The 19881-nt window shown below is 46.8% G+C and overlaps 1 protein-coding gene across 1 annotated transcript in view; it reads left to right on the top strand.

Moving 5' to 3' along the window:
* The window catches only part of BMP6 (bone morphogenetic protein 6), a 561752-nt gene that overhangs the window by 308384 nt on the left and 233487 nt on the right, over nucleotides 1-19881 (top strand). The window contains exon 2 of the mRNA XM_069613493.1: nucleotides 10683-10875. Coding sequence (XP_069469594.1) covers nucleotides 10683-10875 — 193 coding nt within the window. The remainder of the gene's footprint in view (nucleotides 1-10682; nucleotides 10876-19881) is intronic.

Raw genomic sequence — 19881 nt, 5'->3', positions numbered from 1 at the left:
CCTTGACTCAGCCCTCAGGGCACTAGGATACAAAAACACCATCTTCTGCCCAACTCACACCCAGGGCAGAACTCTGGACTGGGTCGCATAGCATAACTGCCCACTCATCATCACTGGAAACACTCCCACCCCCTGGTCGGACCACCACATCATCACCTTTAGCATCCTTACCGCCAGTCCTTCCACTCCCGCACCACAACCCCTGCCTCCCTGCCTCGCAAGAAGCTCCCGTCAGCTCACTAAGGAAAGGCTACTGCCCTTCCTCCAAGACCCAGCCTTCAGACCACCTTTTTCCACAGACTCAGAAACCCTCGCAACAGCCTATGATGTTGCCATCAAAGCAGCTATCAACTCCATTGCACCACTTAAACCCCGGAAATCCAAACCAACTACCCACTCCAACTCCTGGTTCACCCCGGACCTTCTCATACTCTGCAATGAGAAAAAGGCTGCACTTACGCAGTGGCAAACATCCCACTCCGACAAAGATAAGCTGATCTTTAAAACCCGTTCCACCATATACAAAAAGGCAATCACCCTAGCAAAGTCCAAATCCTTTGAATCCAGAATCTCGGAAGCCCAATCTAGCTCAAAAGAAATCTTTGCCATCTTCAGGGAGCTAGAGACACCCACTCCCGCACCCCAGAACTTCACCAAAGACAAAGCCTGGTGCGATGAAATACAAACGGCCATGCAAACCAAATTGAGAACTCTCCAAAGCAAAATACTGGCTACCAAACTAACCCTGCCTAATACACACATCCGTGTCCCACCACCAACCTCGGACCCCCCCCAACCTTTTTCCTTCAAACCCATACAGGAAAAAGATATCATCAACATAATGAGGAATATCAAACCCTCTAACTGTAAAGGTGATGCATGCCCAGCCACCATCATCAAGGACTGTACTGAAGCGCTGGCTCCCTTCCTGGCAGCCTTTGTTAATGCCTCCTTTGCCACAGAGAAAGTCCCTGCCTACCTCAAGGAAGCTTGGGACCGCTCTCTCTTAAAAAAAAAAAACTTCTCGATCCCACCTCCCCAACAACTATAGACCTATCACCACAGTCCCATTCTTCCTCAAAATACTGGACAAAGCAGCCTACCTGCAGGTTCAACACTTCATTGAAGAGAACAAACTCCTGGGACTCCGCCAATCTGGCTTCCGCCCCAGACACGGGACTGAAACCGCCTTACTTGACCTGAGAAACCAGATGGACGATGCCAGAGACATGGGCAAACCAACACTTCTCCTACTTCTTGACTTATCCGCGGCTTTCGATCTTGTAGATCACGACGTCCTATGCCACCACCTCTCCTCCACTGCCAAGTTCTCCCCTGACGCCACTGCATGGATCACTTCCTTCCTACAAGACAGAACCATGCAAGTATTCTCTGACCTAGCCTCCGCCTCACCCTCCTTCATACTCTGTGGTGTGCCCCAAGGCTCCTGCCTCTCTCCCACCCTGTACAACATCTTCACACGGCCCCTCTTCCTCATCCTCGACGCTATGGGTATCTCGTACACTAACTACGCTGACGATACCCAGATCCTCCTTACCCTCACTGGCAACTACGACACTGACTCATTGACCCTTAACAACCTCTACAACACCATCCAAGCCTGGATGGCAGACAATGGACTATGCCTCAATTCCGATAAGACCGAACTCCTCCTGATAGGTTCCACCGACACACTAAGAAATCTAGACTCCCAATTCAGTCACTTCACCATCGACACCATCAAAATACCTGTCTCAGACTCAGTCAAAACCCTTGGAGTCTATTTGGATTCCAACCTATCCATGGACAGACAAGTCAATGTAATAGCCTCCTCAGCTGCATATCACGCTAAACTAGGGGTGCACAACTGATTTTGACAGAGGGCCGAAAGTACCTTACATGAGGGCTATAGTGGGCCGAAAAGTAAAAGTGGGCGGGGCGGTAGGCGGGACATGTCAGGAGGCTTTTTCAACCCCCAATTTGTATTAAACACATGGAAAAAGATATGTTTTTGAGGGGTAACGATTTTTATTGCATTTCAAACTTACATTTTGTACTACACATTTTCCATTGCTATCATTTATTTCGATTTAGTTATTGTATATCGTCTGTTTAATTAAATTATATATATTTTATTGACCCTTGATTGGACATTCCGTTATTTTGGACTGCTATAGTTTGCTGTTTGGGTTACCCAAGAGGAGTATGGCCTTCGTTGAGTCAGGTTTCCTCAAAAAAGCAAAGGATGTACATCTCCTAACTGTGCCTGTTTTAGCTTTATTATTGAGTTCACTCTTGGAGTGCAACACTATGCCCCATGGCTCCCATCCCCAACCAAACACTATGCCCCATGGTCCCCTCACCCCCAACCAAACACTATGCCCCATGGCTCCCATCCCCAACCAAACACTATGCCCCATGGCCCCCTCACCCCCAACCAAACACTATGCCCCATGGCCCCTTCACCCCCAACCAAACACTATGCCCCATGGGCCCCTCACCCCCAACCAAACACTATGCCCCATGGCTCCCACCCCAACCAAACACTATGCCCCATGGCCCTCACCCCCCAAGCAAACACTATGCCCCCTGTCCCTCACCCCCCAAGCAAACACTATGCCCCCTGTCCCTCACCCCCAATCAAACACTATGCCCCATGGCCCCCTCACCCCCAACCAAACACTATGCCCCATGGCCCCCTCACCCCCAACCAAACACTATGCCCCATGGCCCCCTCACCCCCAACCAAACACTATGCCCCCTGTCCCTCACTGCCAACCAAACACTATGCCCCATGGCCCCCTCACACCCAACCAAACACTATGCCCCATGGCCCCCTCACCCCCCTAACCCCCAACCAAACACTATGCCCCATGGCTCCCACCTCCAACCAAACACTATGCCCCCTGTCCCTCATCCCCCAAGCAAACACTATGCCCCCTGTCTCTCACCGCCAACCAAACACTATGCCCCATGGCCCCCACCCCCAACCAAACACTATGCCCCCTGTCCCTCACCGCCAACCAAACACTATGCCCCATGGCTCCCAACCCCAAACAAACACTATGCCCCATGGCCCCCTCACCCCCAACCAAACACTATGCCCCATGGCTCCCACCCCACCCAAACACTATGCCCCATGGCTCCCAACCCCAAACAAACACTATGCCCCGTGGCCCCCTCACCCCCAACCAAACACTATGCCCCATGGCCCCCTCACCCCCAACCAAACACTATGCCCCATGGCCCCCTCACCCCCAACCCAACACTATGCCCCATGGCCCCCTCACCCCCCTAACCCCCAACCAAACACTATGCCCCATGGCTCCCACCTCCAACCAAACACTATGCCCCCTGTCCCTCACCCCCCAAGCAAACACTATGCCCCCTGTCTCTCACCGCCAACCAAACACTATGCCCCATGGCCCCCTCACCCCCAACCAAACACTATGCCCCATGGCCCCCACCCCCAACCAAACACTATGCCCCCTGTCCCTCACCGCCAACCAAACACTATGCCCCATGGCTCCCAAACCCAAACAAACACTATGCCCCATGGCCCCCACCCCCAACCAAACACTATGCCCCCTGTCCCTCACCGCCAACCAAACACTATGCCCCATGGCTCCCAACCCCAAACAAACACTATGCCCCATGGCCCCCTCAACCCCCTAACCCCCAACCAAACACTATGCCCCATGGCTCCCACCTCCAACCAAACACTATGCCCCCTGTCCCTCACCCCCCAAGCAAACACTATGCCCCCTGTCTCTCACCCCCAACCAAACACTATGCCCCCTGTCCCTCACCGCCAACCAAACACTATGCCCCATGGCCCCCACCCCCAACCAAACACTATGCCCCCTGTCCCTCACCGCCAACCAAACACTATGCCCCATGGCTCCCAACCCCAAACAAACACTATGCCCCATGGCCCCCACCCCCAACCAAACACTATGCCCCCTGTCCCTCACCGCCAACCAAACGCTATGCCCCATGGCTCCCAACCCCAAACAAACACTATGCCCCATGGCCCCCTCACCCCCAACCAAACACTATGCCCCATGGCTCCCACCCCCAACCAAACACTATGCCCCCTGTCCCTCACCCCCCAAGCAAACACTATGCCCCCTGTCCCTCACCCCCCAAGCAAACACTATGCCCCCTGTCCCTCACCCCCAACCAAACACTATGCCCCATGGCCCCCTCACCCCCAACCAAACACTATGCCCCCTGTCCCTCACTGCCAACCAAACACTATGCCCCATGGCCCCCTCACCCCCAACCAAACACTATGCCCCATGGCCCCCTCACCCCCCTAACCCCCAACCAAACACTATGCCCCATGGCCCCCTCACCCCCAACCAAACACTATGCCCCAAACACACTCAAGCATGCACCCATACAGACCTGAACCCCCCACCCCCCAAATCAACACACACACAAACATGCACCCATACAGACCCGAACCCCCCACCCCCCAAATCAACACACACACAAACATGCACCCATACAGACCCGAACCCCCCACCCCCAACTCAGCACACACACACACACTCAAGCATGCACCCATACAGACCCGAACCCCCCACCCCCCAAATCAACACACACACAAACATGCACCCATACAGACCCGAACCCCCCACCCCCAACTCAGCACACACTCATGCATGCACCCATACAGACCCGAACCCCCCACCCCCCCAACTCAGCACACACACAAACATGCACCCATACAGACCCAAATCCCCCACCCCCCCAAATCAGCAAACTCTCAAACAAGCACCCATACAGACCCGAACCCCCACCCCCCAACTCAGCACACACACAAACATGCACCCATACAGACCCCAACCCCCCACCCCCAACTCAGCACACACACACACACGCTCAAGCATGCACCCATACAGACCCGAACCCCCACCCCCCAACTCAGCACACACAGAAACATGCACCCATACAGACCCGAACCCCCCACCCCCCCCAACTCCAAACCCCCACCCCCAACTCAGCACACACACACTCAAGCATGCACCCATACAGACCCGAACCCCCCCCAACTCAGCACACACACACATGCACCCATACAGACCCGAACCCCCCAACCCCCCAAATCAGCAAACTCTCAAACAAGCACCCATACAGACCCGAACCCCCACCCCCCAACTCAGCACACAAAAAACATTCAAATCAAAACATTCATACACATCCGACACCCCCCGACCCCCGCATCTCAACATACACACAAAATACATTCAAATACAAACATTCACACCCCCCCACATCTCAACATACACACAAAATACATTCAAATACAAACATTCATACACATCCGACACACCCCCCCACCCCCGCATCTCAACATACACACAAAATACATTCAAACACAAACATTCATACACATCCGACACACACCCCCACCCCCGCATCTCAACATACACTCAAAATACATTCAAATACAAACATTCATACACATCCGACACACCCCCCCGCCCCCGCATCTCAACATACTCAAAATACATTCAAACACAAACATTCATACACATCCGACACACCCCCACACCCCCGCATCTCAACATACACTCAAAATACATTCAAACACAAACATTCATACACATCCGACACACCCCCCACCCCCGTATCTCAACATACACTCAAAATACATTCAAACACAAACATTCATACACATCCGACACACCCCCCCACCCCCGCATCTCAACATATACACAAAATACATTCAAACACAAACATTCATACACACAAACATAAAGCAAAACAAACCCGACACACAAACACAAACAGACCACTTGCCGGAGACGTGCTGGAAGGCAGGCAGGCAGGTAAGCTGGAAGTCGCTGGAATCGCACTACGGCTGGCATGGTCCAAGGCTGAAATGCCTTCCGGCATCAAGCCTTATGGGGGTCGCCAGCCGTAGTGCTGGCCCTCCATTGGTGCAGCACACACGCATTACGTGGCTCGTAGGAGCGACGTGATGCGTGTGTGTGCTGAGCCAATGAGGGCCAGTGTTTTCACCGGCCCGGAAGACAACAAAGACTTTCCTAATGGAGGGCGGCCAGGAAAGTGTTTGTGCCTCGCGGGCCGGTCAAAAGGGCATGGCGGGCCGCAACTGGCCTGCGGCCCGTATGTTGTGCACCCATGCGCTAAACTAATCAACGCAGTCAGGCCATTTCTCTCCAAAGAGAACTGCACAAACATAGCCAGAGCCATCACTGGCTCCAGGCTAGACTACTGCAATGTACTCTTTCTAGGAACCAGATTAACAAGGGGGTCCTGGGAGTCCCTCTGCCAGACATTAGTCCTGGTTACGAGAGACTTACCCGGAGTCTTTAGTTCACTATCTGTCACAGAGAAGAAATATCCCAAACATATCAGTCTTTGTCCTGCCCTGGGGCAGTCCAGCACCGAAATGCTTGGCAATTCTCCTCTGAACAAGAGTACCAACAGAAACCCCAGACACGTGTTTCAGTCTGGTTGGACCTCATCAGTAGGGTGGATCTGTGCCTCTCTAACAATAGTGAGCAAGGGGTCCTCGTCTAGATTCCCCATGTAACTTAGGGTGAGACCCAAAGTTACTTAAATATGCAGAGATTAACAAGGGGGTCCTGGGAGTCCCTCTGCCAGACATTAGTCCTGGTTACGAGAGACTTACCCAGAGTCTTTAGCTCACTATCTTTCACAGAGAAGAAATATCCCAAACATATCAGTCTTTGTCCTGCCCTGGGGCAGTCCAGCACCGAAATGCTAGGCAATTCTCCTCTGAACAAGAGTACCAACAGAAACCCCAGACATGTGTTTCGGTCTGGTTGGACCTCATCAGTAGGGTGGATCTGTGTCTCTCTAACAATAGTGAGCAAGGGGTCCACGTCTGGATTCCCCCAGTAACTTAGGGTGAGACCCAAAGTTACTTAAATATGCAGATTAACAAGGGGGTCCTGGGAGTCCCTCTGCCAGACATTAGTCCTGGTTACGAGAGACTTACCCAGAGTCTTTAGCTCACTATCTTTCACAGAGAAGAAATATCCCAAACATATCAGTCTTTGTCCTGCCCTGGGGCAGTCCAGCACCGAAATGCTAGGCAATTCTCCTCTGAACAAGAGTACCAACAGAAACCCCAGACACGTGTTTCGGTCTGGTTGGACCTCATCAGTAGGGTGGATCTGTGCCTCTCTAACAATAGTGAGCAAGGGGTCCACGTCTGGATTCCCCTAGTAACTTAGGGTGAGACCCAAAATTACTTAAATATGCAGATTAACAAGGGGGTCCTGGGAGTCCCTCTGCCAGACATTAGTCCTGGTTACGAGAGACGTACCCAGAGTCTTTAGCTCACTATCTTTCAGAGAAGAAATATCCCAAACATATCAGTCTTTGTCCTGCCCTAGGGCAGTCCAGCACCGAAATGCTAGGCAATTCTCCTCTGAACAAGAGTACCAACAGAAACCCCAGACACGTGTTTCGGTCTGGTTGGACCTCATCAGTAGGGTGGATCTGTGCCTCTCTAACAATAGTGAGCAAGGGGTCCACGTCTGGATTCCCCTAGTAATTTAGGGTGAGACCCAAAGTTACTTAAATATGCAGATTATCAAGGGGGTCCTGGGAGTCCCTCTGCCAGACATTAGTCCTGGTTACGAGAGACTTACCCAGAGTCTTTAGCTCACTATCTTTCACAGAGAAGAAATATCCCAAACATATCAGTCTTTGTCCTGCCCTGGGGCAGTCCAGCACCGAAATGCTAGGCAATTCTCCTCTGAACAAGAGTACCAACAGAAACCCCAGACACGTGTTTCGGTCTGGTTGGACCTCATCAGTAGGGTGGATCTGTGCCTCTCTAACAATAGTGAGCAAGGGGTCCACGTCTGGATTCCCCTAGTAACTTAGGGTGAGACCCAAAGTTACTTAAATATGCAGATTAGCAAGGGGGTTCTGGGGGTCCCTCTGCCAGACATTAGTCCTGGTTACGAGAGACTTACCCAGAGTCTTTAGCTCACTATCTTTCACAGAGAAGAAATATCCCAAACATATCAGTCTTTGTCCTGCCCTGGGGCAGTCCAGCACCAAAATGCTAGGCAATTCTCCTCTAGGAATCCAGACGTGGACCCCTTGCTCACTATTCTTAGAGAGGCACAGATCCACCCTACTGATGAGGTCCAACCAGACCGAAACACCTGTCTGTGGTTTCTGTTGGTACTCTTGTTCAGAGGAGAATTGCCTAGCATTTCGGTGCTGGACTGCCGCAGGGCAGGACAAAGACTGATATGTTTGGGATATTTCTTCTCTGTGAAAGATAGTGAGCTAAAGACTCTGGGTAAGTCTCTCGTAACCAGGACTAATGTCTGGCAGAGGGACTCCCAGGACCCCCCTTGTTAATTTGCATATTTAAGTAACTTTGGGTCTTACCCTAAGTTACTAGGGGAATCCAGATGTGGACCCCTTGCTCACTATTCTTAGAGAGGCACAGATCCACCCTACTGATGAGGTCCAACCAGACCGAAACACGTGTCTGGGGTTTCTGTTGGTACTCTTGTTCAGAGGAGAATTGCCTAGCATTTCGGTGCTGGACTGCCGCAGGGCAGGACAAAGACTGATATGTTTGGGATATTTCTTCTCTGTGAAAGATAGTGAGCTAAAGACTCTGGGTAAGTCTCTCGTAACCAGGACTAATGTCTGGCAGAGGGACTCCCAGGACCCCCCTTGTTAATTTGCATATTTAAGTAACTTTGGGTCTTACCCTAAGTTACTAGGGGAATCCAGACGTGGACCCCTTGCTCACTATTCTTAGAGAGGCACAGATCCACCCTACTGATGAGGTCCAACCAGACCGAAACACGTGTCTGGGGTTTCTGTTGGTACTCTTGTTCAGAGGAGAATTGCCTAGCATTTCGGTGCTGGACTGCCGCAGGGCAGGACAAAGACTGATATGTTTGGGATATTTCTTCTCTGTGAAAGATAGTGAGCTAAAGACTCTGGGTAAGTCTCTCGTAACCAGGACTAATGTCTGGCAGAGGGACTCCCAGGACCCCCCTTGTTAATTTACTCTTTCTAGGAACCTCCAACAAAAATCTGGAAAGGCTACAAGTCATACAGAAAAGGGCTCTCCGTGCAGCCCAAGGCATTGCTAAAAGAGAACACATCTCGGAGGCTAGAAAACTAGCCCACTGGCTCCCAATTAAGGAAAGAATCGTCTTCAAAGCTCTTACACTGACCCACAAGTGCATTCACCTCACTGCTCCCGTTTACCTCTCGGAAAGGATCCACCCTGTCTCCTCCACAAGGCCAACCAGATCACCATACACCAACATGCTCTATGTGCCACTAGTAAAAAGAGCCAGAGCGGGTGGTTCCAGCTTCCCATATCTTGCACCCACACACTGGAATGCCCTACCTCCCACTATCCGAGGTGAGGCCTCCCTCATCGCCTTCCGTAAAACTATGAAAACCATCCTCTTCACATAAGGTCCCTCGCATCAGCATGAATACTATACATATGACCCACTGCATAAGCTGTAATGTAATGACCAATTGCATAAGCTGTAAGTATTGTAATATGTCTGTAATATTTATAATGTACCAACGACTGTTACCATTCCTGTACCTCTGTAACTAAGCTCTCACAAGTAACAGCGCCTCAATGCCCTTGGGCTGCTTGCGCGCTATATAAATTTAAATACATAAATAAAACAGACAGAGGCAGGACGCCGTGGTGCACGACCTGCAACACAACGCATTTCGCGCTACACTGAGCTCTTGATCACGTATATATATGTGAAGGTGTTCTTGTTCATACTGCCGCAATGTAGAGGAAGAAATAACACATTGCATGTTGTTATGTAAGATTAGGCAGAAGACTCTTTTCCCACTATTCAGACGTCAGACGGGTATTGGGGCAATTAAATTTGCTATTGGTTCCAGGCATGGCTGTTTCCTCAGTACTGCAAAGATACCGCTATATTGTGCTGCATTGTGGTATCGCAACATATCTAGGACATCGATTCTGTAACAAATATTTGAAATGGTTTAAAACTGTTTTCTTTTCCATGTGATGTATGGTACCTGTGTTCATTTTGATCTCATGTTAGCCTTTTTACCTGTATTTTTGCTTACTTTTGATGTACTTTTAAGGCTTGTGCCGAATAAAGTTTTATGATGATAATGATGAAAAGAGAAATGAATGGCTTGGAAGTGGTCCTGGTTTAAATCAAAGCAGGGCTTGGTGAAGCAAGCACAGTACACAATGCACAGAATGGTGCCTTCAATGAAAGAAGCTTTTTTTGGTAACAAAACCTGTTTTTGGGCTTCATCGCTAATAGCGTTACCGCCACCCGGTCTGGCGCTATTAGCGCCAGATCAAGGGCTGGGCGGTAATGGGAATTCCTCATTCTCCATTGGGTCAATTGGACCCAATGAGGCATTGTCAGTGCAATCAGAATGCGCTAATAGCGCCGCGCTAATTGTGCCCGAAAAAGGGGGGTTAAGTTGGTGTATTTACCCCCAGTTTATAGCCAGGCCTGTGATTGGGCGGACCCTTAAATGCAGCAGTAATAGCGTTACTGACACATTTAAGGGCCACTGCCCAACTCGGGATGAGGCCCTCTGACTTTAAGTAGCCTTAACCTGTTTTCTCATTCCTCAAATAAATCTGTCTTTTTGTTTCTTTTTTGCTACAGTTGAGTATGACAAGGAGTTTTCGCCACTACATCGGCATCACAAAGAATTCAAGTTTAATCTCTCGCAGATTCCAGACGGGGAGGCAGTGACAGCGGCGGAGTTTCGCATCTACAAGGACTGCGTTGCCGGAACATTTGAAAACCAAACATTCACTATTGCTGTTTATCAAGTTATAAAGGAGAACCTAAACAGGTAGCAATCTTTCAGTCTCTTGCTTCAATTGCTAATGAGATGTCTTGCGTTTACTTGGGAAGTTTAGCATGTGTGAGCCAGGAAAGCCTTGTGGCGACTCAGAAAGTATCCCATTGGTGATAAGTGGAGATTGCTGCCTGGCTGTGACCTCAAGAGGTTTAGGGTTATATGATCTAAAACATTTGGTCGAAGGAGAATTCATTGAATTTCAATTTTTTGGCAGTTTGATTTTGCTGAATATATATATATATATATATATATATATATATACATATATATATATATATATATATTCGGGGAAAGACCCCCTGCTGGCCCCCCTTTAACCCTCTTACATTATTTCCCTAAACCCACCCCCACATATATATACAGCAAAATGTGTCCCAAAAACTGCAACCAATTCTCCTTAGACCAAATATGCTGCGCAGTAATCTGCCGATCCCACATCAAGGTACTCTACCACGTGCAGAAACCATGGTTCCTGGCAGGCAATAAACCCTACCTAGTACACATTGCTCGGTGGTGTCTACAGGTTTAAATTTCCGGCCGATAGAGATTATCATTCAGAACCCGAATGGTGTGGGGCCCATTTCCATGACCCTGTGCCCGATAAGTGACCCTGTGCCCCAATAAGTGGAGCATGTCTCCTCCCGCCCCGACGATGGGATTCCTTTAGGGAGGCATCATATGGATGGGACTTTGTTAGGCCACTGCCAGATGACATCGATATCTGACAGAGATCATCGAAGCCCACTGGGATCAATGGGAGAACGCCCAGAGAACGGGGCAGAGGGGCCACTACAATGGAGTTTAGGTTTGGTAGACAGCCCCCTTCCACTCTTTAGGGAATGCTTGATGGCATCCACTAAACCCCTGGGCAGAAATCGCAGTCCAGAGTTCAAAACGGGTTAGTTTACCAGCTGTCGGTACAGAGGGATAACAGCTCGGTTTGATAAAAAGGGATTAGCACTGAGTGCCAAGAAAATCTAGTGCCAAGAAGAAAGAACTTCCATCCACCTAGATGTCTTGAAGTTGTGAAATAATTTTTTAGTTTGAGAAAATTGTACATTTGTGAAGATGTTGCTTTTTGTTCTCTTTGGTCACATGCTGTGGGGCAACTGGGAATGTCTACTTTAAGTATCTTAGATGTTATACCAGTTGGGTTTAACGACACATTGATCCATGTGTTCCACTAGATCCATGAAAGAGAATGCAAGACCATTAACAATTTCAATATTCTGATCAATACTGGTGATCTCTGGACTTAAGGGATCCATTTTGTGCACTTCCAGGACTGTTTTGCCTGCCATTGTTGATGCTATTTTGATATTGTCATATGTTTAACAATCTGCCATTTTTAAACCTCAATTTTACCTTTTATAATTTAGCTATTAGCCCTTCTGAAAATGTAATGTTTCCTCTCGTACATTTGTTTTCACTTTTTTTAGGTGATTACCCTACAAATCTGTTAATAGTTGTTTTTTTATAGATATTCATGTTTAGGTCTGATGTAGGCTGGAAAGAAAATGCATTATGTTATCATTCAAAAAAGAAAAGACCGTAATACCCAAAACAAGCACATATAGGATACATTGTATTTTTGTAATTGAACACTCCTTGCTGCAGACTTGTAGGCTATGACACCAAATGACAAGACACATATACAGTACAAGGCCGCCGGAAATTGTACATAACAAAATAAAACATAACAGCTGCATTAGGAGCAGAGTTTCAAACTTAATTGCTGAAGAAAACACAGCTCTAGGACTTGATGAATAATGGAAATGATCCCAAGAAAAGATGGCACTGAAGTGTGACTCCGGCAATCACCCCCACTTTCAGGGGCAGACAGGGTCAATAATGGCCCATCAGCGTGAGCCTAAGGTAGGCACGAGCCAAGCAAAGGCTCAGGGTAGTCACGGGCACTATCTACCCCTGAACGCTGATGAGATTGCCACTCGCTCCCGCAGTGCCATCCGGGGGTTGCAAATACCTTTAAGTTTTAAGTATTTTCTTAGGGAAACGGCTCCACTAATATTGTGCATTTCCAATTTCCCTGAAAAAACTAAAAAAACATGACGGCCGACATCAAAACATTTAAGGGTATCCAACTTTCCAGAAGGCCTGCTGTTACTGGTTCATGTGGTGTATAGTATCTTTGCGTGCAGTAGAACCAGGGCTGTGCTAGTATGCTGTTGTTAAATAGACTTTCTTTTGAAAGTCTGCAGTTTGGTAGAACACTTTTGGTCGATTCAACCAAAAGCATATACATTTGTATAGGTGTATGGGGGTAAAGGGGTAGGGGTGTAGTAGTAGTAAAGTCATGTATCAAGCTCAACAATGCCGGAAACCTGTTTCAAGGCTCTGTACATTGAACGATTCACACAATTATACATTACAATAATAAATACATATACTTGATAAATCTAAACCACACACTCCAGAAGGGCAATAACAAACATGTACTAATACTTACAACCCTAAAACTTCAGGAAACCCTAATTTAATGCCAGAATTATTTCAGGGTACTCGTAGTAGGTGCACATGTTTTACACAACATTTGAACTTCTCAGGGGAAGGGCAATCCCTGATATATAAGGGCCGCCTATTCCACAAATGACATCCTAGCACCTTCCAAGACTTTCCCCCTAGGCACGATCTCTGGCATTTATCCACAGAGAGCAACGTCAGAGTTGTAGACCTAAGTGTTCGCTTATAGACAGGAAAGTTAATGATATCTGTCAGATAATTTGGAGCAAGCGATGTAGGATTTTCAAAGTTTGGAACATAGCTCTTGCATAAATTTGATCCTCAACCAGCATCCAGCCCAATGTGTCTCGAGCTTAGGACACACGCCCATCCTTCCTTATCAGCAAAATCACCCTAACTGCTCTAGTTTGGACTGCTTGAAGCTTATCTATGCATTTCTTGGTAATTCCCACATAAAGTGACGTGCATTATTGAATTCTCGAAAGAACTAGTGCCTGCACAAAAGTTGTGTGTTTTTTTTCTTCTAGCACATGACTAGATCTACTATGATTATATAGATGAAAATTCACCTGAGGGGAGAACGCGGGACAGCTTTCAAATTTCCTAACAGAATTCACAGGTGTTGAGGTGGGGGTGGTGGACGTAGGGTTGGCAGGGGGGACATGCGAGGATCCCTAATAACGAAAAAAGGTTGAACTCAGGTCAAACAAAACTAGTCGACGAGACTACGGACTTTGAAGTCTGTGTAGCAATATTGCAATGAATTTGGTAGTCCTCGACAATATCTAGGACATGGGATTATAGATTCCCCCATTCTCAATGGCATCAAACAGCAGACTCTGTAGTATACCGATACTCTATCTCATTTACACCTAACATCACCCTGGCTATTGCAGAGCACAGTGAATGCCAGAAATATTTTCAGCCATTAAGGGGATGAGGACTACCCCAACAACATGCATTCACCCCTGATTGGAACCGGGTTAATTAACTGCACAGTCTATAATATTCCCAAAAAGTGTAGACAGTATGTTACATTATATTAGCAAGGCATGGCTACATTAAATTGCTTTATAACCAAAAGTTTATTTTTTTATTTATTGTTTCTTCACATATCAAAAAATAATTCACATTTCATATGAAAAATAGGTCTCTTATCTGAGCTGGACCACTATCAATGCCCTAAAGATAGGGAAGGTGGTAATCAAAGGTTGCACAAATACAAGAAGCAAAAATGCCAACCGTCAATAATAAATGATAATTACATGGAAGAATCAGAACAATGCAATAAAAAGACAAGCCATAATAATCCATAAAGGCACATGCAAATTTACAAGTTGCAATCCAAGTACAAACATGTCATTGGAGTTTCCCTGCAGCTTGTATACTCTTAATGGGAGAATAGTGACAACCTTTTTCAACAGGCAATTATTTATCACAATAGCCTGCTAGCTTCAACATGCAGTTTTACTTATTCTTTCACCTCACCTTCATCAGGACCACATAAACGTTTTGATGGACACTCCCAGCTGTAAACAATTCTACTGGTACACCAGACTCGTCTTATTTGCCCTGTCACAATCAATTGGAGCGAGGATTTCACTTAGTGCTACTTACAACACACTCTATTCCTTGGTAAATTCAAAACTATGCTCTAACCTAAAATTCGAATTATTTAGATTGTCAAATGATAATGAATTTGAAAAACGTTCTGATTTATGTTAATGGTCCCCCTCTATAACGCAATGGGACTGGCAATTTAAAAGTAGAACCTGATTATAAACGATTGCTAGTATGTGGACTCAAGAAAGGAAAAAGTCCAACTATGTTGATATGACTTTACCAAATATTTGGTCTATCTTAAGTCTTGTTGAAGAAATGCACAAGCCCCAGGGAATGCATGGTTCCATTGTAAATATTTTCACTTCCTGTAAGCATACTCTGTCATTAGTTCGTCCATCAATTCCTTTATCACCAGCCGGCAACATAGTGAAATTATTCATGCAGCAGATCCTTGGTCAACAAAAACATCTGAATTACTGCTTTATAGAGATCCAAGAATATAGAGGCACGTTCTCTAACTTACAAAGTGTGCATTTACCTCTGTCACATCATTGTTTAATGTGGAGAGGGGACTTCTGTCTCCTGTCACTTGCTTGATACCACAAACGATCAATTAAAACCCGTGTTTCCTCATTAGGAAGCTGCTAGTAAACATTGTACAGAAAAATTATTATATATTTGGAAGAATTGATTATTAATTCATGCCTACCTTCTTCATAATGTGTCCCCTTATTTCACCTGTGTTCCACACTGTTGCATTTACCTACAACTTCTTTATTCTGTATGGATCTGCACCCTATGCTTTTTGCTTTATGTGTTCTGTGCTATTTCTTATGAAAATTATGTTAAGCCAATTCTGAAGTAACCTGTGCTACTGTGCGATGACATCAGCACTTTCCAGTGCAATGTGCGGCCATTTTGGTGCAATGTCATGACAGCCAAATTACATCACACTGTGTGCAGCCATTGCGTTGCAGTCAGATCTATAGAGTTTGTGAATAGAGGATTCGGCAGGACAAATCACATTTTCGTGCAATCAGAACATTCCATTCCTGTATTGTATAGGACCCTTAGGATTTCATCCTGATTTTGTTCTGCATTATGAAGAAGTAATGTATTCCCCATCACAGGTGCAAGAACGTTGGTGTTAAAATATCTGTCTGCCAATCATAAGGTCAGCTTCAACCTGGTCAAATCTTACAGTGAAAAAGACCCATGAAACAAACCATCTTTTCACGCAATTAAGTCATTGCATTCCTACATTGTACATGGGCATTTCGATTTAATCCAATTGTGTCCCATATTGTTATAAAAGAATGATGTGTCCACCATCACAAGTACAAGAATGTTGGTACCGGGCTATGCTTTCACCATCAAGTAGAAACTGCCCATCCATCTTTACCATCATAGATGTATTTTCTTTTTATCTTTAACAGCTGTGAGTCAAATAACCAGCTTCTCTGGTGTCATTAATGTGAAATCGTCTATTTTAAATTAGGTTTCCAGGAGTGCTATCGCCTTAATCTTATTCTTAAAGTAATTAAGGCTGGGCATTTTATTGTTGAAACAGATGATTGGATACTGGCTAACCAACAAATAGTTTGTCAATAAATGTGTGTAATGAATAATCTGCCACTCTGGTATACTGGTAAAACAGTGAGCAAGTGAACAAAAGAATCAGAGAGCACTAATCCAGACTAAGGACTGCCAATTTAAGGGCTCCATTAGTAGTTTGATCACGATAAAACAGATATTGACTCACTCGTCATATGTGTGAAGGATTTCTCTATGCCTTAGAGCAAAGAGGAATATTACACCTACAGTCTGATATTATTGGCCTGAATGAGACGGTCGAATGGGCAATATTGCTTTAATTTAATTGTGCCACATATGAAAACAGGCTAGACTGTTATCAACCTATCTCTCAACCGGGTATCAAACAACTCCTATTTTGTAGTTCTTACCCATTCTAAGTACTATCAAGGGCATCACCAAAGTACATTTTTCATGTGACTACCACCAAAATGTCAGTTTTAACAACAGGCCACCTGGCTCCAGGGGTCACTGCTGAAAAATAAGAAGAATTTAGGAGACCATGCTTCCCAGTTTTTGCATGTTTTTTCAATTCTTTTGTTCTTGTTCACTTTTTCTTCTGATTGAATGAGATAATTCGGAGGGGTCTATTAACTAGCCACTGCACCTGGATTGGTACCTGGGATTTTGAGGGTAAGACACACGAAACATGCAAAAGCAACAATGGTTAGATCTGTGGTCACACTCTGCCTGGGTACGTCCTCGCTCTACTTCAGAAAATGTTTATGCTCAGATAAAGCCATTCTCTGAACCTCCTATGGATAAATAATTATTCAAACAGATCGCTTCTATATTGGTAAAACTCAGAACTGTCAATTAAAGATTTGACTAATTGACCAGATCCTTCCTCGAGTGCTGAGGGCATTTAAAGGCAATACATACATGATGGAAATGAAGAAGACAATCAGGGAAGGAAAGCCAATGAAGAGCATCAATAGAAGAAGATATGGGAACGTGAAAGGAGCCAAAATAGATGACGAGTAGCAGATTTCAAAATTAAGTGAAGTGGAGCGCGAGAAGGAGAGGCAGCAGGGTCAAGGCAGGGAAAAAACAGCGTGAGAACAAGAGTCTTAGTAACGGAAACATTAAAATGGATTTAACCAATATTTGCACCTGGGGAACAGCTATCAGCCAATCAGGTGGCTGGAACAGCAGGCAAAAATAGACATTCTCAATCTGCTTCTTCTTGCCAGCCGAGACCCATCCCCGGGTGGTGCCATTATAAAACAATGTAATGTGGGGAGGAAACAGGGAGCGTCTCCCTGTTGCCTCCCCACCCCCAAAATTCTCTGATTCCCCTTCCTCAACCTGTCCCACCCTCCCCATTTAACTGCTGGACCTGAGCTTTGTGCTCCATCCCGGTGCTCCTCCCGTCGCCCGGCTGCCGCCGTAGATATTTAAAAGGGGCTTACTTCCTTTTCCTTACGGCGGTGACACTCTTTTTTGTTTTTCCCTTGGCAGATTTTTCAGCGCAAGCAGTGAATCTCCCGAGGGACTAAAAAAAACATTTGCGCGCCACGGTACGAATGTTTTGATGATCGTGGCGGTGGACGGACATGGCCGGTAATGGCCCACAGCCTGAGCTGGCTAGCGCTCCGTTACCAGCCATGTCCGCCCCCCCAGCTGCAGTCGTGAAAGACATATTTTTACATTTAGTGGTAAATAACAAGAACAATCAATATAGGATATATGATTAATAAAAGAAAGTGAGGAATAAAACATGCCAACACTGCAGAAAAAACATAGGGGGAGAACACTAAAAAGGAAATGAAAAGAAGGGGAAGACTATCATCAGAGGACAGGGCGAGAAAGAAAAGCATTTAAGCCTCTTATGAGATATGAATTAAGACGAAGAGAGTGAGTGAGCATCGATTGATTGATAGCAGAGAGACACTCCTAAAAAGAGGTGTGAAGTTGATCAGGAAAGGATGAAAGAAGCCTGGAGATATGACTGTACTTGATTTTGAGAAAGAAAGGTGCTGCTCTGGGGGCTTGTCTGAGGCCTCGTCTGGGGCATTGCTCCACCAGCTCTTCATCAGGGGCCCAGCCAGCCTGACTGCTTAGGCCCAAGCTGCAGCCACCATCTGGGGAAGAGGGTAGCAAGAAGTGAGCTTAAAGACTATGGCCCTCATTACGACCCAGGCGGTAAGAGGTTTACGCCGGCGTAAACTTCACCGACCCTTACCGCCTGAGTACGAGTTCCCTCAGCGCCATGGCGGATTTAACACCTGCTTTTAGCAGGTGTTAAAATCCATGGCGCTAAGGGACCTCGTTGTTAATTACGCCACCGTAATTTACGGTGGCGTAATTAACGCCTTCCCCACTCCCATTATGCCCTATGGGGCAAAAATGGGAATGGGGAAGGGTAAATGGGGATTGGGGACTTACCGCCCCGCCAAGGTCGGAATGGGGCGGTAAGTCCGCCAACCACTATGGCGGAGTTGGCAGCTTAGCGCCATGGACCATGGTGCTAATAGCACCATGGTTCTCCGCCAAGGTCGTAATGAGGGCCTATATGTGTTGAATAGATCAAGAGAGGGGTACGTGATTCGCTGTGGCTCTGCGGCTTATCGTGCGGAGGCTGGGCCTAAGTTCAGGGGAGCAGAGAATAATGAAGTGAACACCCGCAGGGTTCCTCTGGCATCACCTCGCATTCCCAGCAATGCGTGGTGCTTCCCAGGCAGACACTAAGCACTGCAGAGCCCGGAGTGGAAGAGGTGGAGGCCACACCCAGTGTTATTTTATGGCATGTGCATTAATGTTGACCAAATCCTGTTTTTTCCTACAGTCTGCAGCTGCATAGTTTAAGTCGTATCTGGCAGTTTTGTTGCAGCCAAGGTTTCCTGCTTTACCCCTCAATCGGGAACTTGTAACTGTGATACTTTTTGTTCGATACATATTAGTAGTATGCGGTGCATGTACGTTACTATGCTGTCACTGCAGTGGAGAACAAGGGGTCGAAGTGGGCAGGAACTAGCGGGTATGACATTCCTCTACATTTCAGAAACATCCACCATTGTTCCCTAACTTTTCATGATGCAAGGCAATGTTCGTGGATGCCAGAGAAAGGCACCTTTGAATCAGGGTCTGATAAGACTCTAGTGTCACATCTTGCTGAGTTATTCCCGAGACGCCACATCAACCGCACTATGTTATGTTATGTTAAAGGTTTGTATACCATGCACTGTTGCCCCCTGCTTGGCCCCTTGGTGCTCTGGCAGATCTGCAAAGCAGGGGGTATGCGGCGGGTAAGTTAGTAGGACTGAGCGGGACAAAAGAGAAAGAGCGATGTGATGTGCTTTTGGCAGCTTCTGTTCGGTTTACACCTTTCTCTGAGCGTAGGTGTGTTTTGCAGTTGGT

The sequence above is a fragment of the Ambystoma mexicanum genome, chromosome 5p, assembly GCF_040938575.1.
Source record: "Ambystoma mexicanum isolate Mex_15411 chromosome 5p, UKY_AmexF1_1, whole genome shotgun sequence".
Lineage (NCBI taxonomy): Eukaryota > Metazoa > Chordata > Amphibia > Caudata > Ambystomatidae > Ambystoma > Ambystoma mexicanum.
Note: the sequence above shows the minus strand (reverse complement) of the source record. Positions and strands in the feature narration are given on the sequence as shown.